The following is a 26638-nucleotide window of genomic DNA, read 5'->3' as shown; positions in this document are numbered from 1 at the left end:
CTATGTATATTATCTCCTTTCTTTGGGGTCATTTCTTTAAGATCATGGAGATCTAATTATCCACTAGGCAGGTTGCCTCCTTTACTACTGAACATTTTCTCTGTGTTGTGTAACCAGTAAGGCATGAGAATCAGTCTCTGCTTGGAGAATGAAAACAGAAAATGAAACTGATAGTGGCTGCCCCTAGCATTATATCACCTAGGCCTGTGGTTAGCTTTACCCACTTTGTCTACTTTTTCTGGCCTAGAAGTCTTAAGAGTCCAAGTTAGCCATGGTGCTCCTTAGCTGGAGTCAGGCATGCCATATAGCTTATGGACCTGTCCCCTACAGTGTGATGGTTGGGACCTAGAGAGGAATTGAGGAAGAGGAGGGATTGGCACACTCAGGACTTCTATAGCTCCAGAATAAAGCTCATAAAATTATTCCTAGTAGAGGCAGGGAGCACGAAACAGAAAGGCTTTGCTCCTACATTCATTCAGGAATGGAAATAAAAGATATGGATTCTGCTCCTAATTTCATCACTCTCTTGCTACATGGCTTGAACAAGTCATTCACCGGGATTAGTTCTTAATTACAACAGGATGAAATTAGTCAGGCCTGACTAATTCTGAACAATTATTACAAATGATTAGACGTATTTATATGTTTAAGCAAGAAAAAGGCATAATAAGAGGTGGGTCTCTCTTTTACTCTCCCCTTTAGGTTAATTTAACTTGCAAAAAGATGCCTAAACTTCTACAAGGAATCATCACTGTCATTGACGTTTTCTACCAATATGCCACCCAGCAAGGGGAATGTGATATGTTAAACAAAACAGAGCTAAAAGAACTTTTGGGAAATGAGTTTCGTCAAATTCTAAAGGTAAGAATGCATGCTAGTACTAAATTATCTTCTTTAGCCCTTCTTACCTTTTCACACATATGTCAGACATCCTAGAGGACTCTCCCTACTTGGTGATGGAGAACAAGGTTTGGTAAAGGCTTGAGATAAGGTCAAAAGTTGACCCATAATGGTTTCCCCGACATGACCAAGGGAAGTAGATCCTACTAAACAACAAATAAAATCCACAGATTAAATAATGTCTTATTTAGATAAGCAATTCTTGTGAAACACAACTGAGATGGTTCTCAGAAAAACTATAAAGTAGGTGAAATGTATCTTCTTCGTCTTTCTTCAGCCCACAATGCTCTGACCATTGCCCATTTCTGAGATTCTGGAACTGTACAGTCTCTGAGTTCAGGAAATTAGCACTTACCTGTAAATCACAAAAGACGGTGAACACTACCTTAAAATTGTCGACTCTAGAATAAATATTTGTGAGCTGAGATCTGGCTCTTGAGCTTCAATTTCTTAAATTTAACTGCCTACTAAATATGGTTATTTGGATTCCTATTAATATTTTAAATTCAGTGTGTCAGATATGAATCTAATCATTTTCCCCTCTAAACTCCTTCCTCCTTCTTCTTGCCCAAGGCAGAAACCTGTTGCCATTCTTGAGTTCCTCTCTCAGCAGGCACTACCATCTTTCAACCTCCATCTAATTTATCAATAGTCTCTCAAAATATTACATTTCTCTCCATCACTAAGTAGTCCTCTACTTCAGGCCACCTCCTACTGCCAATCTCAGCAATAGAGGCAAATCTAATGATTTCATTCTTCAGCTCAAAATCCTTCAACATCTCTTAAAATAAAGTCCAAAGTTCTTTAACATGACTTAAAAGTCATAATTTGGTCCCTATATGTCTTTTTAGCCATATTTCTTGTCTCCCCAGACTCTAAATCCAGCAATCCTAAATTTCTTTTGGTTTCTAGAGGGTTCCATGCCTTCTCTCACCTCTAGCCCTTTGTTTATATCATTCCCTCTGCCTGGAACAATCTTTAGCTCCCTCTCCTTCCCTTCCTACCCACCCCCTCTCTCCTCATTTCATACCCCCATCCTTCAAAAGGTCTCACTTCCTCTCATTAACCTTTCTGGGACTCCCTGTAGTTCCCCTCTGATGTACTCTCATAGAAACCTTATCACAATAAATTATAATTTTAAGTTTGTGTATCCAACCCACTAAACTTAAAATTCCATTTTTTCAGGAACCAAACTTGTTCACTGCTTTATCTCCTCATGTAACACAATGCTAGGCAGATAGTAGGTACACAATAAATCTTTGTCAAATAAGTAAGTTCACAAATTAATTAAATTGTACAAATAAAGTCACATGTAATTAATGCAGGTATCCAAAATTATTTATAAATTAACTAATCGTTCACATTTGACCCATTCTTTACCAAAAACAGTCAATCCCCTTGTTCCCTTTTATCTTCCATTTGCATCCCCTTCTGGCTATTTCTCACTACATTATTTACTGCATATTCCTTTCTCTCTTTCTACTCAGGATAGGGCAATCCAGCCAAAAGGACTATGTGGTTGAGCTCCAACTAAACAAGCCAAACATTCACATTTCTACAGCCTTCTTTCAATTAGTTATCTGAGTATGTGGTCCACACTGACAGAGCTGCTTTTTGTACCTTGTTCCTGTACAGAAACCAGATGATCCAGACACTGTAGATGTCATCATGCAAAGTCTGGATAGAGACCATAACAAGAAAGTGGACTTTATTGAATATCTTCTGATGATATTCAAGCTGGCTCAGGCTTGTAATAAAATCATTGGCAAAGATTACTGCCAAGCTTCAGGGTCAAAGCAGAGAGATCACAGTCACCAGCACCAAGAGGAACAAAACGAAACCGAAGAAAAGCAGGACAAAGGGCAAGAATCCTCTTCTAGTCATTCAACTTGTAGTGCAGGAGAGAATGACTCCTATTCAAGGTGTTCCAGAGGAAGCCTTAAACACAGACCTGGGTTCATCTCACAAAGACTGGGGCATCAAGGAGACTTGCCTGTTTCTGGGTATAGGCAAAACTCTGTAGAAAGGACAGAGTCAAGTTCAGGCCACTTCAAGGATAGTGAGAAAAACAAGCATGGCTCTCATCAGCAAGAAAGGTCTGAGAGTGAAGGAGTTGATTATACTCATTCAAGTAATTGTAGAAAAAGGTCAAACTCTGCAAATTGGTCAGACAGTTGTGGAGAACAAGGGCCATGCCACTCAGAGGATCAGTCTTTCAGTTCTGACCAACACTGGTCTAACTCAAATAAATCCTTAGGGAATAGACAACATAAGAAGAAATCAAGAAAGTTTCTTGGTAAGCAGCATCATAAATTCAGCTCAGAGAATTGTGGAGACCAAGACCACTGGTCAGATTCAAATGAGCCCACTGGTTGCAGTCATGGGTCTAGCTTAGGTGAGTCCTCTCAACAGAGATGGCATGAAGCAAATGCAGGATTTCAATCAGGAAACTGTGAAGAACAAGGACATTGTCCTAGTTCAAGTGAGTCCGCTACTTGTGGAAAACACAGGTCAAGCTCAGGCCCATCCTCTAGTCAAAGACACGGATCCAGCTTAAGCAGTCAATCAGGATATAGTCAACGACAAAAACATGGTTCTGAACCAAGACAGTCTTCAAGCTATGAGTCTGAAGGAGAGTATGCATCTGAATCAGGCAAGTCCATAAGCAGTGGCAAAAATCAATCAAGCTCCTATCAGTCCTCTACTCAGAGAAAACATAGCAGCAGCTCAAGTTGTCAGCCAGGAACCCGTGGAAGACAAAAGCATGGGTCTGCTGTGGGTCAGTCCTCTACCTTTGATCACCATGGGTCTGGCTCAGAACAACCTTCTAGCTATGATTACCAAGAATCTGGATCTGGAGAATCTTCTGGCTTTGGGCAACATAGGTCTGGCTCAGGTGAGCCTTCTGGCTCCAGTAAGCATGGATGTGGCTCAGGTCAGTCCTCTAGCTATGGACAACATGGTTATACATCAGGACAGTCATCAAATTGTGGCAAACATGAATCTAGCTCAGGTCAGTCTTTCAGCTATGGTCAGTATGGGTCTGGCTCAAGTCAGTCTTCTCACAGCCATCATGGTTCTGGCTCAGGCCAGTATTCTACACACAACCAACATAGGTTTGGATCAGGCTGGTCTTCGAGCCATGGCCAACATGGGTCTAGAACAGGTCAGTATTCTGGCTTTGAGCAACATGGCTCTGGATCTGGTGAGTTCTCTAGTTTTACTCATGAAGGATCTGGCTCAGGTCACTCCTCTAGATACAGAAAACATGCTTCCACATCAGGACAGTTAACAAGCTATGGCCAACAGGGGTCTAACTTGGGTCATTCTTCCAGCTATGGTCAGCATGGCTTTGGCTCAAGTCAATCTTCTAGCTATGGCCAACATAGATCTGGATCAAGCCGGTCTTCTAGCCCTAGCCAATATAGATCTGGCTCAGGTCACTCTTCCAGCCATGGCCAACATGAGTCTGGATCAGGTCAGTCTGCTTGCCACAACCACCAAGGGGCTGGATCAGGTCAGTCATCCAGTTATGGCCAACATGGGTCTGAATCGGGTCAATCTTCTGGCTTTCACAACCACCAAGGGGCTGGATCAGGTCAGTCATCCAGTTATGGCCAACATGGGTCTGAATCAGGTCAATCTTCTGGCTTTGGGCAACACAGGTCTGGCTCAGGTGAGTCTTCTGGCTTTACACAGCATGGATCTGGCTCCCATCAGTCCTCTAGCTATGGACAACATGGTTCTACATCAGGACAGTCATCAAGTTGTGGTCAACATGAATCTAGTTCAGGTCAGTCTTCCACCTCTGGTCAACATGGTTCTGGCTCAAGTCAGTCTTCTAGCTATGGCAGACATAGATCTGGATCAGGCCGGTCTTCCAGCCCTAGCCAACACAGATCTGCCTCAAGTTATTCTTCCAGTCATGGCCAACAGTGGTCTGGATTGGATCAGTCTCCTAGCCATACTCAACAGGAGTCTGGATCAGGTCAGTCCTCCAGCTATGGCCAACATGGGTCTGAATTAGGTCAGTCTTCTGGCATCGGGCAACACAGGTCTGGCTCAGGTGAGTCTTCTGGCTTTAGACAGCATGGATCTGGCTCCCATCAGTCCTCTAGCTATGGACAACATGGTTCTACATCAGGACAGTCATCAAGTTGTGGCCAACATGAATCTAGTTCAGGTCAGTCTTCCACCTCTGGTCAACATGGTTCTGGCTCAAGTCAGTCTTCTAGCTATGGCAGACATAGATCTGGATCAGGCCGGTCTTCCAGCCCTAGCCAACACAGATCTGCCTCAAGTTATTCTTCCAGTCATGGCCAACAGTGGTCTGGATTGGATCAGTCTCCTAGCCATACTCAACAGGAGTCTGGATCAGGTCAGTCCTCCAGCTATGGCCAACATGGGTCTGAATTAGGTCAGTCTTCTGGCATCGGGCAACACAGGTCTGGCTCAGGTGAGTCTTCTGGCTTTAGACAGCATGGATCTGGCTCCCATCAGTCCTCTAGCTATGGACAACATAGTTCTATATCAGGACAGTCATCAAGTTGTGGTCAACATGAATCTAGCTCAGGTCAGTCTTCCACCTCTGGTCAACATGGTTCTGGCTCAAGTCAGTCTTCTAGCCACAGTCAACATGGCTCTGGCTCTGGCTCTGGATCAGGCCAGTATTCTAGGCACAGCCAACATAGGTCTGGATCAGGCCACTCTTCTAGCCACGGCCAACATGGGTCTAGAACAGGTCAATCTTCTGGCTTTGAGCAACATNCCAAAATCCATCTACCTCAAGTCATTCTTCCAGCTATGATCAGTATGGCTCTGGCTCAAGTCAGTCTTCTAGATATAGTCAGCATAGGTCTGGATCAGGCCAGTCCTCCAGCTCTAACCAGCATAAATATGGATCAGGTCAGTATTCTAGCCCCAGCCAACATGGGTCTGAATCAGGTCAGTCCTGAGATCAGGCCAGTCTTCCAGCTCTTGCTGGCACAGATGTGGATCAGGTCAATATTCTAGCCCCAGCCAACATGGGTCTGAATCAGGTTGGTCTTCTGGCTTTGGGCAACATGGGTCCAGCTCAGGTGAGTCTTCTGGCTTTAATCAGCATGGATCTGGTCCAGGCCAGTCCTCTAGCTATGGACAACATAGTTCTACATCGGGACAGTCATCAAGTTGTGGCAAACATGAATCTAGCTCAGGTCAGTCATCCACCTCTGGTCAGCATGGCTTTGGCTCAAGTCAGTCTTCTAGATATGGCCGACATAGGTCTGGATCAAGCCGGTCTTCTAGCCCTAGCCAATATAGATCTGGCTCAGGTCACTCTTCCAGCCATGGCCAACATGAGTCTGGATCAGGTCAGTCTTCTTGCCACAACTACCAAGGGGCTGGATCAGGTCAGTCGTCCAGCTATGGCCAACATGAGTCTGAATCAGGTCAGTCTTCTGGCTTTGGGCAACATAGGTCCGGCTCAGGTGAATCTTCTGGCTTTAGACAGCATGGATCTGGCTCCCATCAGTCCTCTAGCTATGGACAATATGGTTCTACATCAGGACAGTCATCAAGTTCTGGTCAACATGAATCTAGCTCAGGTCAGTCTTCCACCTCTGGTCAGCATGGCTCTGGCTCAAGTCAGTCTTCTAGATATGGCCGACATAGGTCTGGATCAAGCCGGTCTTCCAGCCCTAGCCAATATAGATCTGGCTCAGGTCACTCTTCCAGCCATGGCCAACATGAGTCTGGATCAGGTCAGTCTTCTTGCCACAACTACCAAGGGGCTGGATCAGGTCAGTCGTACAGCTATGGCCAACATGAGTCTGAATCAGGTCAGTCTTCTGGCTTTGGGCAACATAGGTCCGGCTCAGGTGAATCTTCTGGCTTTAGACAGCATGGATCTGGCTCCCATCAGTCCTCTAGCTATGGACAATATGGTTCTACATCAGGACAGTCATCAAGTTCTGGTCAACATGAATCTAGCTCAGGTCAGTCTTCCACCTCTGGTCAGCATGGCTCTGGCTCAAGTCAGTCTTCTAGCCACAGCCAACATGGCTCTGGCTCAGACAAGTATCCTAGGCACAGCCAGCACAGGTCTGGATCAGGTCACTCTTCTAGCCATGGCCAACATGGGTCTAGAACAGGTCAATCTTCTGGCTTTGAGCAACATGGCTCTGGCTCTGGTGAGTCTTCTGGTTTTACTCAGCAAGGATCTGGCTCTGGTCAATCTTCTAGCTATGGACAATGTGGTTCTACATTAGGAAAGTCATCAAGCTGTGTCCAAAATCCATCTACCTCAAGTCATTCTTCCAGCTATGATCAGTATGGCTCTGGCTCAAGTCAGTCTTCTAGATATAGTCAGCATAGGTCTGGATCAGGCCAGTCCTCCAGCTCTAACCAGCATAAATATGGATCAGGTCAGTATTCTAGCCCCAGCCAACATGGGTCTGAATCAGGTCAGTCCTTCAGCTCTGGCAAATATGGGTCTGAATCAGGTCAGTCTTCTAGCTATGGCCAACACAGATCTAGCTCAGGCCAGTCATCCAGCTATGGTCAGCATTGGTCTGGTTCAAGTCAGTCTTCGAGCTGTGACCAGCAGCTCTGGCAAATATGGGTCTGAATCAGGTCAGTCTTCTAGCTATGGCCAACACAGATCTAGCTCTGGCCAGTCATCCAGCTATGGTCAGCATTGGTCTGGTTCAAGTCAGTCTTCGAGCTGTGACCAACATGGGTCTGGATCAGGCCAATCTTCCACCCACAGCCAACATAGATCTGGCTCAGGTTGGTCTTCTATCCATGGCCAACATGGCTCTGGCTCAGGTCAGTCTTCTAGCTATGACCAACACAGATTTAGATCAGGCCAGTCTTCTAGCCACAGCCAACAAGGGTCTGGATCAGGTCAGTCATCTGGCTTTGAGCAACATGGTTCTGGAACAGGTCAGTCTTCTAGCTTTGGGCAACATGGTTCTGGTTCAGGAGAGTCTCCTTGCTTTGGTCAGCATGGATCTGGCTCAGGTGAGTCTTCTAGCTATAACAAACATGGGTCTAGTTCAGGTCAATCAACCAGCTACAGTCAGCATGAGTCTGGCTCGGGGCAGTCTTCTAGCTATGGCAAATATGGATCTGGATCAGGTGAGTCTTTTGGCTCTAGTCAGTATGGATCTTCCTCAGGTCAGTCCTCTAGCTATGGCCAACATAGGTCTGGATCAGGCCAATCTTCTAGCCACAACCACCAAGAGGCTGAGTCAGGTCAGTCCTCCAGGTATGGCCAACATGGGTCTGAATCGGGTCAGTCTTCTGGCTTTGGGCAACATAGGTCTGGCTCAGGTGAGCTTTCTTGCTCTAGTGAGCATGGATCTTCCTCAGGTCAGTCCTCTAGCTTTGGACAATATGGTTCTACATCAGGACAGTCATCAAGTTGTGGCCTACATGGATCTGCCTCAGGTCATTATTCTAGCCACAGTGAGCATGGGTCTGGATTGGGTCATTGCTGTAGCTCTGAACAATATCAGTCTGGCTCACATTCCTCATCCAGCTCTGGAGAATATGGTTCTGGATCTGGTCAGTGTTCTAACTCTGGAAACTATGGTTCTGGATCTTATCAGCAGTCTAGCTTAGGACAACATCAGTCTGGGTCATATCCGTCATCTAGCTCTGCAGCCCATGGTTCTGGATCTGATCAGTGCTCCGGTTATGAGCAATGTGAATTAAAAGGGAGATATGGAATTCAGTCTGAATCTTGCTGCAGACAATCAAATGGTAATAAAGGGCAATCAAGAAGCAGTTATAGACAAGTAGAAACCTCCTCACATTGTGGCTCTGGACAATTTTTACCCTCTTACAGACAGCCTAGATACAGTTTAACCAATAAACTGCCAATTTGTAATGATGATAATAGACAAGAAGGCTATTGTTATCAGAGAGGAAAAAGAGGTGACTGTGAAAGGGGAAGTACAGGCTCAAGATCACACATTTTCCTTAGCAGCACTCCACTCTATGAATATGTCCAAGAGCAGCAGTGCTAATTATGGGGATGAATAATAATAGAAGTAAAATTAACTCAAGTAGCAATCCAGGAAATAAGAAACTGTTGCAGACAAGTAATTCATCATGAAATTTCTTTCTAAAAATGGTTGCATCTGTTTCTATCTTTTTCATTTAAACCTGTAACTATTCCTTGTTGTTGGGCTCCTTCCAAAGAATGTAGGGCATTTGGGTTTCGTTAGGAAATACTGAGTTGAATAAATGATTAGTGTTGGGGGCTAATTTGGGAGAATAATTCAAGCATTTAAAGAACTTGGGATTTAGTTGACATTTCTTTTGGGGAGGTCTTTATTCAGTTAGAAATGATGCCAAAGCTAAGTTTGCATTTCTAAAAAGCAAAATATTATAAATGCATTACCAGTCCTTGGTAGGACTAAGAGGAGCCAAAGCTTTCTCTTACAGCAATGTGTACCCTAATTTTTCATGTACCCCATGTTGGATGGTGGCAGAAGAGAGACAGCTGTAAAATCAAAGATACAGAATTGGTAGTTTCTTTGCTTATCAAAACCACCAACCCCCTATTCTTGGATACATCCTTAATCAGTAAGCTAACCACTGGCATTAAAAAGTAGCATCAGGTGCTTCTGCCTAGCCAATGATCTAGACCATTATTTCTTAAAAAGCAGGAATGGATCAGTTCAGAATCAAAGGATCCAAATGTGGGTTTTAACTTTGTTTCAGCAAAAAAGATTTTGCCCCCTACTTCTAAGAAGTTGCTTCAGATTGGAAAACTTTAGAGAAACTATAGTATGGAAATACTCCAACCTACTTCCACAGTTTATTAATCTTTCCATCTAAAAAAAATATTAACTATGCCCAGATGGAAAGGAAGACTATCTGCCACTGCTATACAGTTCCTTGGTTTGACTATAACATTTTTGTTTCAAGTCTTTGGATTCAAAACTGGATTGCATTAAAATTGACAATAAGTAAATGGTGATTAAATACTGAGGTCTGCCTCCTCTCTGCCTCATTTCACTTCTCACACACAGGTGGTCAAACTAGAAACCAACCCAAATAGCTACTTCCCAAGGTCTTGACCTTTGCAAACAATCCAGAACATACAAAGAGTTTGAACACTCAATAAGACAAACGACTTGGTTTAAAAATGGGGAAAATTACATGACATTGGTTGTGGCAATAAAAGTTTGGATATGACACAGACTAAATAAATAAAGAATGGGACTACATTGAACTAAAAAGTTTCAACCAACAAGATGGAAAGGCAGCCTATGAAATGGGAGAAATATGTGCAAACCATATATTTGATAAGGGGTTAATATCCAAAATACATAAAGAACTCAAAAAAATAATAATAACCAGATTTTATAATGGACAAAAGATGCAAAATAGACATTTTTCCAAAAAAGACATACAAATAGCCAACAAGTATATGAAAAGGTGCTCAACATTAGTTCACTAACAGAGAAATGCAAATCAAAACCACAATGAGATATCACCTCACACTTTTTAGGATGGCTATTATTAAAAGTCAAAAGATAAGTGTTGGTCAGGATGTGGAGGAAACCACTATACACTGTTGGTGGGAATGTAAATTAGTACAGCCATTATGGAAAATGGTACAGTGGAGGTTCCTCAAAAAAATAAAAATAGAACAATCCTATATATGATCCAGTAATTCCACTTCTGGGTATATATCCAAAGGAAATAAAATTACTATCTTGAAAAGATATTGCATTTCTATGTTTATAACAACATTATTCACAGTAGCCAAGATATGGAAACAACCTAAGTGTCCACTGACAAATGAATACATAAAGAAAATGTGGTGTGTACACACACAATGGAATACTATTCAGCACTAAAAAAGAAAGAAACCCTGCCATTTGCAACAGCATGTATGAACCTGGAGGACACTATGCTAAGTGAAATAAGCCAGACACAGAAAGACAAGTACTACATGATTTCACTCATAAGTAGAATCTAAAAAAATCAAACTCACAGAAGTAGAGAGTAGAAACGCAGTTACCAGGGGCTGATGGGTCAGTGGGAGAAATGAGGAGATGTTGGTGAAAGGGTACAAACTTTCAGTTATAAGATTAATAAGTTCTGGAGACCTAAGGTACAGCATGGTAACTACAATGAACAATAATGTATTGTATAACTGAAATTTACTAAGAAAATAGATCTAGAGTGTTCTCACCACACCAAAAAAAAAAGTAGTGATGTTAGGTGATGGATATGTTAAATTAGCTTGATTGTGGTAATCACTTCACAATGTATCCACATATCAAAACATCATGTTGTACACCTTAAGTATATAATTTAATTTGTCAATTATGCCTCAATAAAGCTGGAAATTTTTGAAATTGAAATGGGCAACAGATTTAAATGGACACTTCACCAAAGAAGATATACAAATAGCCAATAAGCACTTGAAAAAAACACTCAATCATTAGTCAAAAAAGACAACCACAGACTATGATAAGATTTTGGCAATATTTATAAACAACGAATGATTTAAATAGCCAGACTATATAAAGAACTTATAAAAATCATATTTGGGTAAAACAGAAAAATTTATAAAGAGAAAATTCACCAAAGTAGAAATCTGAATGGCTAAGTGGTATTTTTGGAAACAATGCTCATAAAAGTAAAACACAATGAAATCTATTTCACACCCATCAGATTAGAAAAAAAATTAAAGTCTGACAATATCCAATTTTGGGAGGACATGGAGCCGCAACAAAAGACTAAATTGGTAACCAATTAGGAAGCAATTTGGCAACCACACAAAAGTCTGTAACAGCAAAATGTTGCAAAAAACTTAAAAAGTTTAGCAGAAGAATGGATAAATAGGGGCCGGCCGGTGGCGCACTGCTACAGTGCGCCGCTTGGGAGCGCGGTGGCGCTCCCGCCGAGGGTTCGGATCCCACATACAGACCAGTTCCCGCTCACTGGCTGAGCGAGGTGCGGGAGCAACACTGAGGGTTGCGATCCGTTGCCAGACACGAAAAAAGACAAAAAGGAAAAATAAAAAAGAAGAATGGATAAATAAATTGTGATATCTATACACTAAAATGCTTTACAGCAGTTAAAATTCATGAGCTACAAGTATATATGTATCAACATGGACAAATTCCAAAAGTATAAAATTGAGAGAAAAAGTTGTAAAATTCATGAGCTACAAGTATATATGTATCAACATGGACAAATTCCAAAAGTATAAAATTGAGAGAAAAAGTTGTAAAATATGTATACATAGTGTGGTAGCATTTATATAGTCTTACAATATACATAACAATACCATATATTATTTGTGGTTAATACATATTTGGTAAATATAAAAATCATTATGGGAATGACAAACACCAAATTCAGGATAGTGGGTATCTCTCGAGGGAGGGGAGAAAATGGGACTGTGAAAGAGTTAAAAAGACCAAAATTTTCTTAAGCAAGATAGTGTTAATTATATTATTCTCTACGCTTACTTGTAAACCTCAAATTATTTCACAAGAAAAAGGAAAACACAAAAATCAATGTTGGCATGCCCACCAAGGACTGCTCAAAGGAGAAAGTACTCTGACAAGCTAGTCCGCTGGCACGGTTCAGCATGTAATAAATGTATCAGCACCTCAGTGCCTGATGACATTCATTAGCTGAACCACACAACAAACCATCTGGCTCAGACTTGAAACTCACCAAAAATTGAAAAATTTGGCTTCCCAAATTTTCTCAAAAGGAGAAAGCATTTACTAGCCAGATTAATACAGACAGACCCCCCCCCCCCCCGTGTTTCTGACAGCACATTTTTTACTTTACATTAATAAAATGGCGTTCTGGTGTTCATTATTCAGTCCCTGCTGAGTTTAGATACAATGAAACAGCTTTCCTGGGTCTGATCACCTCTGGGGCACTGATGTGAATGCATGTCCGAGTCTGCAAGGATGAGAACCAAAAAGGAGTGTTGCCTTTTTCCAGGCAACACCCCCATCATATTCTTTGCCTTCCAAATTTCAAGAGATCAAGGGCAAGAAAAATTTTCTAGTAAGAGAAAGCAAAGAAATGTCAAATAAATGCCTAATTGTACACCTTAGCCAAGTGTTTCAGTGTTTCCATTCTCCATGTTATGACTCCAGAATCTAAGAACCATAATACTGAAGTTAAAAGATGAGAAAGAGGTAGGACAACTGTTTTAAGCAGGATCTTACAGAAGCTCAATACCTCATCCAGAGTCTGGATCTCACTTTTGAAAATCAAGAAAGTCAAACTTTTTCTGTATACTCAGATGAGATCAAGCTCTGAGAGACAGATTCCTACTAATCTTAAGGGTCCAATTTATTAACTACAAGATACATATGCATTGAGAACAGGAACCAGTTGTTTATCATGGGGTATTCCCTCCCATTTGACAGATTCATTTAAAAGATATCAGAGATTGTTAGATGAGCTTTAGATCAAAGGAGTTTTATTTTCAAAGGGTTGCTCTATCATGCTATGGTAACCTGATGATATTAACAATATTTCCTAACAGGGAAAGAAGAGTACAAAAGTAACATTTTTTATTGAGTGCTTAGGAGCTGGGAACATTACATTACATGCTATATGCTTGACATATTATTTAATATATTATTTGTTAATTTCATTCTTACAGCAACCCATGATTACAGAGGTATTATTTTATTGAAGAGGAAACTGAGGCTCTGAAAAGTCAAGTGACCCAAATCTGTCTGACTCCAAAACACATGCATTTGCTACCATAACACTGTCTTCTGCTCCAGTAATATTTCTCTCTAATAGTTCCCTCTTCTGAACACTGCCAGAGACACACCAACTAATACTTATCTGCTGACCCACCTTTCTCTACCCTCAAAGCAATGATACATAATGTCCTTGAAGGAGACTTGAGAAACACCTTCGCTCATTAGCAGCACGCTTAATTTCCGAGGGTGGATCCCTATTGCAGATAACTCATCTCCTCAAATTTTATTTATCTCATCACATTTAATGGATCTCATTAGCTTCAATTCCAGAGGGTGGAATTCTGACCTGGTTCTTTTTAGTGCATACCTTATTTGAAATTCACTATGGACTAATAATAAACAACTACACACAGTTTTGTACTGTTTAAAAGATAAAGATTCTATATCTAATTTCCCAATGGCCAAAATTTCCTGTCTTGGCCCTGCTCCCCTACATACGCCTGTGCTCTCAGACTCCCGCACTCTGTGTGCTCTACCCCAGCTACAAAGGATTCCTGAGCAGCACCCCCATCTTGATTTGGTCCTTATATACAAATTCTAGCCAGAGCACTCCAGATGTTGAAGACCTTAAATCAGCAGGTACTCTGAGGCACACAGCTATGACAAATCAACCAGGCAATATGCCTAGACTTCACAAGCAGAGAAGGGAACTCCATGTGCAAAGACATTGAGGAAATAGTGTGCTCAGGGACCAAAGAGTAGATGTCTTTGGCCCAATCATGCAGGGAAAAGAGTATCAGGAACTGTGGCTGGAAAAGCAAGTTGAAGGCAGGCTGTGAAAGGTTCAAATAGAATCATTTGAGGTAGGCAGAAAAGAGAAATCAGTGAAGGACACTGATAAAGATGAATCAAAGTAGGAAGAGAAGCAGGGAAAATGGTGTTCAAGAAGCCAAAGGAAGAGCATTCCAGTAAGTAATGGGCAAGATAACAAAATGTGTCTTATAAATTTACAATAACTAAAACCATAGCATATTAGCGGAAGAGTAGATAACACAGATAAATATAACTGAATAAATAGCCCAGAAACAGATCTTAATATATATATTTTTAATTGATATGTACACTGTATGCTACATAGTTAATACATGTAAAGCACTTAGAAAAGTGTCTGGTCCACAGCAATCATCAAACAAATACTGGTGGCTATCTTTATTACTACTAATTGTTGGTGTAACTATTATCACAAATCAGTATGAAAAGGAAAGATTTTTAAAGAAGTTTGATAGTAAAGAGGAAGTAGAAGAGTATGCAAGGAAGAAAGAAGCCTTTCCAAAGAAGAAAATTAAAGTATATGCCAGAAACATAGAAAGCACTCAGTAAATTTACTGAATGAGTGAATAATACTTGTAAGCCAAGAAGAAGGAGATTGTAGAAAATAAGAGACTGTCAATAGGACAGAAGGGAATCATTGCTGGCTCAAAGACCTAGAAGAAATGACAGAAAGGAATCAAGAGCACACATAGAGAAATCAGCCTTGGAAAGGAATAGGATATCTCATACTCTAGAAACAAAAAGGAGATAAAAATGAGGGAAGATATAATAACCTTCATGTTTCCAAAAGGAGTTGCTAGGATAAGCTGCATCCAAATCACCTAAGGTAATTATTTAAAAAGTAAATTCTTAGACTCCATCCCAGACCCACTAAATCAGGATTTCTAGTAGATGGGTCCCAGTAACCTGCATTTTGGTGGCCTGTGACCCAGTGGATTCCTTTGAGAAGAACAAAAGTTAGGAGAATTCATATTTGTTGACCCCCATGGAGAAAGCAAAACTGGCCCCTTACCCAACCGCCATTATGACTAAGCACACGAAGTCTCACCACTGCAGAGGAAAAAGTAATTCTTTTTTATACCCTGAAATAAACTAAAAATAAGAAAGAAGATTCTACGTAACATTTGTTTTCCAAAATCAAGGAAGCCTTGAGCCCTTTCTTGAAAATTGCTAACTCTCGACTGTAAATAACTTAATCTCTGACTTTTGCAATACTGACATCTACAAGTAACATACTTGTGTGGGGAAACTGTTATTTTATCCACATATACAGAGTAACTATAACCTTGGTGACCTAGTGATCTTTTTTCCTTTAAATGTCTACATTTATTCAGGAAACATTCTTCTCAGGACTGGACTCCTAATGCTTTTTGAATCTCTCCCCCATCTTAACAAAAAAGGACGTAAAGTATATCTACTAAAAGAAAGATGGGGAGGGAGTGAGATAGGAGGCTTGAAAATAGTGGGAATGGTCTGAAAAATCTGCTGAGGGGTCTGGAAAAGGAAATCCACTAGGGATGAGGATAGAGATTGCCAGGCAGTATTCAGAGCTTTGGTAAGGCTAAATATCATAAATGTGTAGAGAGAAGCTAGAGCACCATCATAGGTAATATTTTCCAGCACCCAACAGCCTGGCAGAAGAAGCAAAGAAAATAGAGTTAAGTTAAGCCCAGGTTTGGGACTGGCAGGGCAGATGCAAGGAAAAATGAAGGGTCAAAGGATACTCAATGGTCCCTAGAGAGGGGTTACAAGTTTGGGAGGAAGATATAGAAACCCTACAGAACCTCTTCTAGGCCCAGACTGTACATTTGAAGGGAGGGATAATTTTACAGCCAAATTTCCGTTAGGCAAGACCTTACACTCTATACTCCATTATTGTAGGAAAGATGAGCCTTGCTAGTAGCAGCAACTTTTCAGGTAAAAGAAAATAACAATATGGAATATACTAGGAGTTCGTACCTATCAACATCTGGCTACTTATCCCTTTTCTACCTTCACAATAATACTTTCAGGCAGAGATCCTTAAACTTTTGAGTGCACACTGAGGTTTTTAGAAGTTAAGTAATGAGTCCAAGGATATACAGCTCACCTACAATGTGGTTCATATTTGAACTCAAGTGTGACTGACTCATTCTCAATCTACTAACCCACACTGACTTTACCAGAACAGCTGGACTCAATAGAGAAAAGGAAAACAGCATCATCAAAGGAAAACTAGATTTTTGGTACAGCAAGGGGTTGCAGGGAGTATTCTAAGAAATAATTAAGGATATAGAGACATTTCTTGGCAACAGAACTAAAGAGAATGAGGGAAACAATACAGAAGAATTAGCAGTGAGAGGACTGCAAATAACAGGCAAAATGTAGCTGTAAATATTATATCTGAAGGAATGTATGCATGGAGTTAGGTGGGGTGGAGGGAAGGGCTGGGTAGAAAAGGAAGTGAGAGGAAGAAAATGAGCTTAGTCCTCTCACCCTCATTATCTGTGACATCTCTCAAAGGAGGTGGAGTGGGAAGCATAAAGAGATTAAAGCAGGCTTTGCCTAGATAAGGAGAGTCATCACTCCTGGCAGGAGGAGGTCACTCTACTGCAACCTTTAATCCAATCCTTCTGCCCACTTTGGGGAGTGGTTTGAGTGACTTGGTTTACTCTTCTTTGTGTTGCTTACCCATTGCTGACAATAATCGCAATGCAATATAACACGATTAAGGACCACAATTTCAAAAGTGTGAGGATGGAATCCAGGATATATGTTAAAGACGGCAGGAGGAAGACTGACAGACTGGAAAAATAGAGATAGGATAAAGAATATGTTTATTTAAAAAACGCATATCCTGCCTACCAGCAGTTCTATTCCCAGTTTTATACCTTAGAGGAATTTGAACATTTATGATAACAATAATATCTAAAATGTATATAAAACACACTATGTATCAAGCACTACTATATATAACCCTCTTGATTACCCTATGAGAGAGATCTTTCCATATCTCCATTTTACTGATGAGGAGAGTGAGGCACAGAGGTTAAGGAATTTGCTATGTTCAATACCTAACCTTGAAACTAAGGAGTGTGACTCAATTTTTTGTTATTAATCCATATCCAATTGCACATATGGCTGTGCAATTTGTCCATTGTCCATAGGTGCTCACAGGGAGCAAGTCAGCACAGAAATTCAATCTATGTCCCACTTAATAATCCTTGAATCTCTAGTTCAAAGCTACATCCACCTGAGTACTTTTATCTTTGCCCCATGCACATTTCATTTGCCAAGCTTTGTGCTCAGAGGACTAGGTCCATGCAAAAAGGAAGTCTTTCTAATTCACACAAAGGCCTATATAGTCTAGCTGTGGTTCTACCTTAGCCATGGTACTACACTGACATATTTTGTGTGGGAAGACATTTACAAGCACTGTTTGTAATAATGAATACGGAAAATGGGTAAAGTATACTATATTCTTATATTGTAATGCTATGGAGCATTTAAAAGGAATTAACTATTTATTATGTATATGCAGATTTCAAAACATAACTTTGAATGAAAAACAAGTTTACAAATTATGTACAGTACATTCTATAAGTTTTAAAACACACAAAAATATTACGTATTATACACATACACATAGATTCACCAAATTCACGATGGTAGTTGTTTCTGAGGAGAAGGAAAGGAGATTAGAACTTGGGGTGAGAACACAAGAGACTTAAATACACCTGTAATGCTTATTCATTTCAATAAGACTTGAAACAAATATGACAAAATGTTTACAACTATCAATTCTGGAGCATAGGAACGCAATTACTCAAGATAAAAATAAAAATAAAGCTTATTTTTTAAGAACAGGTTTAGTGGAAACCCTAGAGTAGGAAAACTAGAAGGCTATGTTATGTGATCAATGAGTGGAATTTCAGGTTCACAGCTTCCGAGGTGGAGCAGTTATGGGTAATGACGAGTTCCAGGGTGTGACCACTTGAACAGGTGGCTAAAGTGGAGTGGAGGTGGAAGTCAATAAAGTGCAAGAAATGAAGGATCCAGATGAGTCACCAACATGGTTCCTGACATTTTCTAGAATAATAATAGCTAGGTAGAAAGAAAGAAACAAGTTGCCAAATCCTCACTGACTATGGTTACAGGGCAAGGAGATTAGTTGAGGAAAAAAATGAGGATGGAAAGAGGGTGGAGTGTATGTGCACCAATGGAGTTGTTGAAAGAAGCCACAGTGGTGAGCAAAAAAGCATGCCCAGCCCATCTCCAGGCCACAACACAATGGAGGGAGAATGAGTAACCTGTACTTGGAACTGCTAAAAAGTAATTGTCATTCAGGAAAAGTCTGGTTTCAGTGAAGGTAAGGAAGTAGTTACCTCAAAAATCCTACTGAAACTCTAACTTTGTAATTCATTGACCCAAGCTATGGGCTCAATAGGAAAAGGGTAGATTTTACCAACAAACAAGGAACCAGGATCCTATTAGATTGGAAATAAAACTGCCAACTGCACAGGGGAGGGAACGCCAAAGAAGATTATCTCAAAGCCAAAGGCTATGGGCTCAATAGGAAAAGGGTAGATTTTACCAACAAACAAGGAACCAGGATCCTATTAGATTTGAAATAAAACTGCCAACTGCACAGGGGAGGGAACGCCAAAGAAGATTATCTCAAAGCCAAAGGCCAAACACTCAGTAAAATATTCAATCTTTGGAAATCAAGTTGACACAGAAAGAGTGAAATGAACTGAGGGAGTAGATCAAGAAATTTTAGAACGTCTTAAATGAAGAGAGGACTCTGGCTCAAGAGATGGTTTTGGCTCTGGAAACAGCTCTGAGAAAGTATCAAGGAATAAATGGAGAGGGACCCACATAAGACACTTGAGGCTTATAGTCCAAAACGGATCCTATGACAGGGAAAAACCAATATACTAAGACTTAAATCCTCTTAAAGATAGAATTAGAAAAGTCACTAGATCAGAATGATGAGGAGGAACACAGGCAAGAATCTAAGAAGGGATCATGAATAATTTTTTAATTCGAAATATTTTAACACTTGTACATATTTGTGGGGTACAGTGTGTTGTTTCAATATATGCATACACCACACAATATTCACTTAGGGTACATAGCATAATTTTGTACCCAATTGTCCACCACTTCTCCTCATCCCCCATCTCCCTGCCAGCCTCTGGTAACCATTACTCTACTCTCTACTTCTATGAGAACCACTTTTTTGTTTGTTTGTTTGTTTGTTTGTTTGTTTAGATTCCACATTATGAGTGATATCACGTAGTATTTGTCTTTCTGTGCCTGACCTAGTTCACTTAAGGTCATGGTTTCCAATTCCATCCATGATGCTACCAATGATAGGATATCACTTTTTTTTTACAGTTGAATAGTTTTCAATTGTGGATATATACCACAGGTTTTTTTGCGTATTCATCCATTGATGGATATTTAGGTTGATTCCATCTCTCAGCTATTGTGAATAGTGCTGCAATGAATATGGAAGTACAGATGTCTTTCTGATATACTGATTTCATTTCCTTTTGGTATATTCCCAGTAGTGGGATGGCTGGGTCATAAGGTAGATCTGTTTTTAATTCTCTGTTTTCTACAATGGTTGTACAAATTTACATCCCCATCAACAATGTAGGAGGGTTCCTTTTCCTCCACATCCTCGCCAGTACTTGTTATTTTTGTCTTGTTGATAATAGCCATTCTAACTGGAGAGAGATGATATCTCATTGTGGTTTTAATTTGCATTTCCCTGATGATTAGATGATTGAGCATTTTTTTCATTGGCAAGACGTATATTTGCTATTGAGAAATGTCTGCTCAGGTTCTTTGCCCATTTTTTAATTGGGTTATTTGGATTTTTGCTGTTGAGTCCCTTATATATTCTGGATATTAGCCCCTTGTCTGATGTGTAGTTTGCAAACATTTTCTCCCATTCCGTAAGATGTCTCTTCACTTTGTTAGAAGTGTCCCTTGCTGTGCAGAAGCTTTTTAGTTTGATGTAGTCCATTTGCGTATTTTTGCATTAGTTGCCAGTGCCTTTGTAGTCTCACTCAAAAAAATGCTGCCCACTCCCATTTCGTGTAGTGTTTCCCCTATGTTTTCTTCTAATAGTTTCATAGCTTCAGGTCTTAAATTGGGGTCTTTAATCCATTTGGGCTTGATTTTTGTATATGTATAGGGGTCTAGTTTTAATTTCTGCATGTGGATATCCAGTTTCCCCAGAACCATTTATAGAAAAGGCTGTCCTTTCTGCTTTGTGTATTTTAGGCACCTTTGTCAAAAATCAGTTGGCCATAAATGTGTGGGTTTATTTTGAGGGTTCTCTCTTCTATTCCACTGGTTAATTTGTCTGTTTTTATGCCAGTACCACATGTTTTGGTTACTATAGCTTTATAGCATATTTTGAAGTCAGGAGGAGTGATGCCTCCAACTTTGTTCTTTTTGTCTGAGTGCTTTAGTTATACGGGGTGTTTGTGGTTCCATACAAATGTTATGATCACTTTTTCTATTTCTGTGAAGAATGTCATTCGCATTTTGATATGGAGTATGTTGAATGTGTAGATTGCTTTGGGTAATATGGACATTTTGATGATGTTAATTCTTCCAATCCATAAACATGGAATATCTTTCCATTTATTTGTGTCCTCTTCAATTTTTTCAACACAGACTTCACTTTGCTTTTTAATTTTTTCTTAGATATCAAAGTTATTAGTCTAAAATAACTTATCATAACATGTTTTTTGTAAGCCTCATGGTAACCATAACATAAAAACTTATAAAAGACATGCTAAAAATTGTGAGAAATCAAAATATAATGATAGAGAAAATCACTCAGCCACAAGAATAATTTTTCTTTATTCTTTACTTTCAGATGTCCTCTCATGCCACTTTAGGACTAAGAAACTCAGGAGTCTGAATTTATCCAACGCTAAAGCCAGGACATGCCAAACCATGTTTCCTACTCCACAGCACTGAAGGGCCTCTCTTCGAGGCTTGCACTCATCATGGTGACACTAGGAAGAGGAGGCACAGGTCCTTCCAGCTCTGAGATTCTCACACTTAAAGAGAAGTTTGCCATGTATCCACTTACCACTCCTTGCACTCAGTCTGGGGCAAGGGAAGGAAGAGTGCAGGCCCAGCCCACACTACATCCTACTCTTTACCTTTTCTCCAAACTTCTCCCCACTCTTGTGTAGGTAATCTTTTTTCTATTCTGCATAAGGATAGAGTAGGGAAAATAAATGTTCTGTCCAATAGCATCTCCTTTCAAACTTTAATGTCTCACACCTGCACCTTGCCTTTTGAATTTAGAAGAGAAGAACATTGATGTCTTTGTCTTCAGACCCCCCCAGTCTGGCCTAAGGGATCCTCAGAGTGTACCTGTGTGAAGGCCAGAGGGTGCTGGGAAAGACCTTTTGAATACTGCACACAACTGGCCAGAGTTGTTTTAGTACCTATAAAATATTTCACTTCCAAGTATCTCAAAATTCAGCAAAATAAAATCATGCTAAAGTATAAAATAAGTAATATCAAATCCATCTTTGCTCTGTTGGTGGAAATGAGGTAGCAAGAATACCAAGTGCCTGAAATGGTGATGCACAGGGACACAGGGATGAACAGTAATTTTTTATGGTTAGCCAGTTTAATAAAATCACCAAACCCTTCTATCCTACTTCAACAACACACCACTCTTGGGATGAAATGTCCCATTGTGTTCACAGAGGGGGGAGAAAGAAACAGATAGTGAGAAAAGAGAGGACAGGAAAATAGAGGAAAGGGCTCTGTTGAGGCACTAACAACAATGTTCATAATTGTGCCTGGCTTCAGACTTGGTTGTCTTCTTCCACGAAGCGAAAAGAAGACAGGAACAGAGTTCTTTTACTTTTCTGTGCAGCCCTGCATATAAATCACTAAGTAATAACACTTCCTCAGTTGTGTCAGAGAATTTTTGTGCACATTCCACCAGAAATAATCCCATCTGGACTTAGTACCTTCCTCTGTGGCAACTGCCATCTCTGCAGCAACTCAGTCCTCACTCAACAAATTTCAACTTCCATTCATTCCCACACCCTCAGTCACACTTTGCAAAGCTGCTCCCTGATAAGGCACAGCCACCTGTCTCAGATCAGCAGTCCAAAATGGCAAAAGAACATATGTTGTCTCAGTGGCCCACTAAATATTAATAGCTAACACTTGCTGAGCATTTACTGTTTGCCAGCACTGCTCTAAAAACTTCCCATGTAATAATCCTCACAAGAACTCTGTGAGGTAAGTATTATTCTTACTCATATATCTTACTCATATATTGAAGATGAGAAAACTGAGGAACAGAGAAGTTAAGCAGCTTTCTCAAGGGCACACAGCTAGCAAGTGTCATAGCCAGGATTTGAGCCCAGGCAGTCTAACTCCAGGGTCCATGCTCGTAACAATTATGTAATTCTTCCCCTTGGAAGAGGACAGGACAGCTAATATGATGGTTACATTTAGAAATACGTAATTTACAATTTGTCAATGGCCCTGCTTCCCAATGAGTTCCTACTCCTTTAGCCTCACTGTTCATGTTTGATGCTTTAAGTCTTCACATCTAAAATGCAACAGAGTACATGTGCTATCTTGACATAATATATAAACAAGGGTTAGTGGGAATACAGTACTCATGTAAAATTCAGGAACAGCCAGATCCTGTGTTTCTGTCTTCACCAAGATTAACTACAAGTTTCCAACTTAGCAGACCAGATAGATGGTGTCAGCATTAACAGAATTCAAGCACTTGGAAAGTAGAACAGAGCAGATTTAGAGAAACAGAAAAACATATTTTATGGCATTCATTCATTCAACAATATTTTTAGAGTACTGAATATGTATCTGATAACTGTGCTGGATTCTGGCATTCCACAGGGAACCAGATCAAAAGTCGTTGCCCAGCATTCATTCTAAGACACACTAGAGGAGACTGAGAATAAGCAAGTAAACAATAAGTAAGAAACAGGATACTGTGACAAAATAACCAAAGAAACATCTTTTATATAGGGCATCAGGAACATAAAGATAGGCAGGTGGATATACAAGTCCTAATGACATGTTGTCATGCCTTCATGCCAGCTTCCCAGGAACTTACATATTTAAGAATATTTTATGATGCTGTAATGCAAACTTTTCAACCTAGTGCTCCAGGCTGCTCTAGTCCAGCCTTGCCTATCTATCCTCTTCTCATCACCACTCCCAAACACACCCTCTCCATTTAGACTAATTTCTTCATTGGCCCACACACATCAAGTTCACCCCCACCTTGTTCTCTCCCCTACACCTATTAATTTTACCCATCCTTCAAAACCAGGCTCAAGTTCCACCTTCCTCATTCCTATCCACTCAGGCTTACTGAGCTCCCCTCTCCCCTAAGCTAGACAATTAACTACCTAAAAATACAGTCTTCCAACCTTCACCAGTATTTCACATGTGCCATAACCCAGGACTTTAAGAGAAGACACAACAATCTATCTCCCCACAGCAAGTGCTAGTAGAGGGAAAAATGATTTGGCACTTTTCCAGAGTTCTCAGGACTAGAGTCAGAGGGAACTGACTCAGGCTCAGAGAGGCAGCTTGAGGGGACTAAGCACAGTGTCCAAGGGGCACAACTCCCAAATAGGAGGGCATCAAGTCTCTAATCAAGTGGAAAGATATCAACAACTGAGAATACAGGAGGCAAGGAGCCAGTTCTAGAGGGGTACTAAGGATCCAGGTGAGAAATCTAATTGAAGAGTAGAGAGCAAAGCATAATCCCTGCCTCATGGACTGCTACAACACAGGGTAGAGGGGGTAGAGCCTTGTGACCTGGGGATAACTACAGGCATCAGATATCGACTGGCAGCAAAGGAGTCTGGAGCCTAGAAACCAAGAATAGGTGACCAAGTTTAAGAACCTGACTTAACTCTAAGCCGTAGATAGAGACCATCAGTGGACTTGTTTGGGGGAAAGTGGGAAGAGTAGATGGAAGAGAGAAGATAAAGGCCAAAAATATGTATGTAGAGATTATTAGTCCCTCAGGGGTAGGGGCCACGCCTTATGTTTCACTTCTATCCTCCACAGCACTTAGGAAGGTAAATATTTATTGATTACATAAAAAAGAAAGAGCACAGACAATTTTGGTATTACCCAATGGAGGGGAGTATGCCAAGGTAACCTGAGCCATCATTTTAGCAGGCTATGTATTAGGCAGGTTCACAGGAAGGCTCCATCACCTTGGCAAACACAGAATAATAATGTGATCTGCTGAACAAACACAAGACTAAAAATGAGGACTAGACTAGCTTTGTCAGCAACCTCTTACAACTCTTAAACAAGTCACTTTACTTCTCTGAGTCTCAGTTACCTCATCCATAAATGTAATTGCTCCAATTTTGTCATAGTATCTGGAACACTTCTCCCCCAGATCTCTGCTTCACTAACTTCATTCTTTTGAATCTTTGCACAAATCTTGCCTTCCTAATGAGGCCTATTTAATACTAACTACCCTATTTAATACTGCGGCTGCCCATCCCACCAACCCCACCTTCACACATGCTGGTCTCAACTTATTGTTGCCCACTAGAATGTAAGCTCCATGAAGGCAAGGATCTTTGTTCTATTCATTGATATCATCCAAGTCTCTGAATGGCCTCTGGAACAGAGTAAACATCCAACAAGTATTTGTTGAATTAATATATGAATGAGTCTAATAAAAGCCAAAATCTCGTGAAAGAAAAATACTAGAAAGATAGTCAGCTCTCCGTATCCGCAAATGCAGAACCTGCCTACAAGGAAGGCCAACTGGAAGGACAAAGTCCTTGGATTTTGGAATGGAGGAAGTGTGGGTCCTGGAACCAATCCTTGAGGTCCTGACCTACCATTCCTTCCCCCAAGCCAGGCATGACCTTGGTCCTGGGCTCCGGATCCCAAAGTCCGCTCCGTTTCATTCTGATCTGGCCAGAACAGGAGGCTGCAGCCGGCGCCCCCGGAAAGCCACACCAGCGAGCTCGGTGCCGGGGACGCGCGCTGGGCCCTCCAGCCCCGCACGGCCCCTCGCAGCAGCAGGAGCAGCGGCGGCCAGGAGCGCTGGTCCCGGCAGTGCGACCCCTGTGCCCGGAAGTGGGTTTCTCCACGGCCCTCATCCCCTCGGCCTGCGGCTGAGTTCGTCGTGCTGATTCCGAACGCACTGCCCCAGTAACCGCGAGAAAGAGACAGGTAGACGGACCCTCCACCCCGCCCCTCCACAGCTCCCACCACCTCCGCTGGGGGAGGCCTCTGCCGTGAGCATCCGCAGTGTTCTGGAAGGACGTCCGCGCCCTACCTGCAGCCCCGACCTCGGTGGAGCAGCCCAGCTGCCCCTGACCGAGGATGGGGCTTAGGCACGCAAGACCCCGCTCTGGGCTCCAAAGGCTCGTGGGATTATCGTAGCTCTCATAAGCCCCCTTGGTGGGATAACGCCCAAGGATCCCTCCTCCGTTCGGCGCTAAGATTGGGCCAGGAAAAGACTTTCCTCGGCCTCCACCTCATCCCCTAAATAAGGGCTTCAGGCGACAGACAACTGCGCCCCCTGGTGGACAGTCGGAGCCTCAGGCACCTTGGTCCACCCCCACAGCCTGGGTTACATTGTTTCACAAGTGGAGTGGTATAGCTCTCATAAGCCCCCTTGGTGGGATAACGCCCAAGGATCCCTCCTCCGATCGGCGCTAAGATTGGGCCAGGAAAAGACTTTCCTCGGCCTCCACCTCATCCCCTAAATAAGGGCTTCAGGCGACAGACAACTGCGCCCCCTGGTGGACAGTCGGAGCCTCAGGCACCTTGGTCCACCCCCACAGCCTGGGTTACATTGTTTCACAAGTGGAGTGGTAAGATGGTTTTCGGTACTACATACATTTTTTTTTAAATATCTGAGTTGGGCCGGCCCCGTGGCGCAGTGCGCCGCTTCGGAGCGCGGTGGAGCTCCCGCCGAGGGTTCGGATCCCACATACAGACCGGCTGCTTGCTGGCTGAGTGAGGTGCGGGCGCAACACCGAGGGTTGCGATCCCGTTGCCAGTCCTGGTCCGGTACGGGCGTGACACTGAAGGTTGTGATCCGTTGCTGGTCACGAAAAAAGACAAAAAGGGAAAAAAAATAAAAATAAAATAAATATCTGAGTTGTTTATGCTTATATATGTTTAAAAAATTACAACCAGCTCAACAA

The 26638-nt window shown here is 41.5% G+C and overlaps 1 protein-coding gene across 1 annotated transcript; it reads left to right on the top strand.

Annotated features, from left to right (window-relative positions):
• The first annotated feature begins 723 nt into the window (after positions 1-723).
• Positions 724-25638, top strand: HRNR (hornerin). The gene is made up of 7 exons (XM_008577297.1): positions 724-861; positions 2536-4378; positions 4418-5861; positions 5974-7460; positions 7513-8058; positions 8204-8448; positions 25402-25638. Exons 1-7 carry the CDS (start codon positions 724-726, stop codon positions 25636-25638), a joined length of 5940 nt encoding a protein of 1979 aa, XP_008575519.1.
• The last annotated feature ends 1000 nt before the right edge of the window (positions 25639-26638 follow it).

This window comes from Galeopterus variegatus, unplaced genomic scaffold, assembly GCF_000696425.1.
Source record: "Galeopterus variegatus unplaced genomic scaffold, G_variegatus-3.0.2 Scaffold1480, whole genome shotgun sequence".
Lineage (NCBI taxonomy): Eukaryota > Metazoa > Chordata > Mammalia > Dermoptera > Cynocephalidae > Galeopterus > Galeopterus variegatus.
This window is presented reverse-complemented; position numbering and strand designations above follow the sequence as displayed.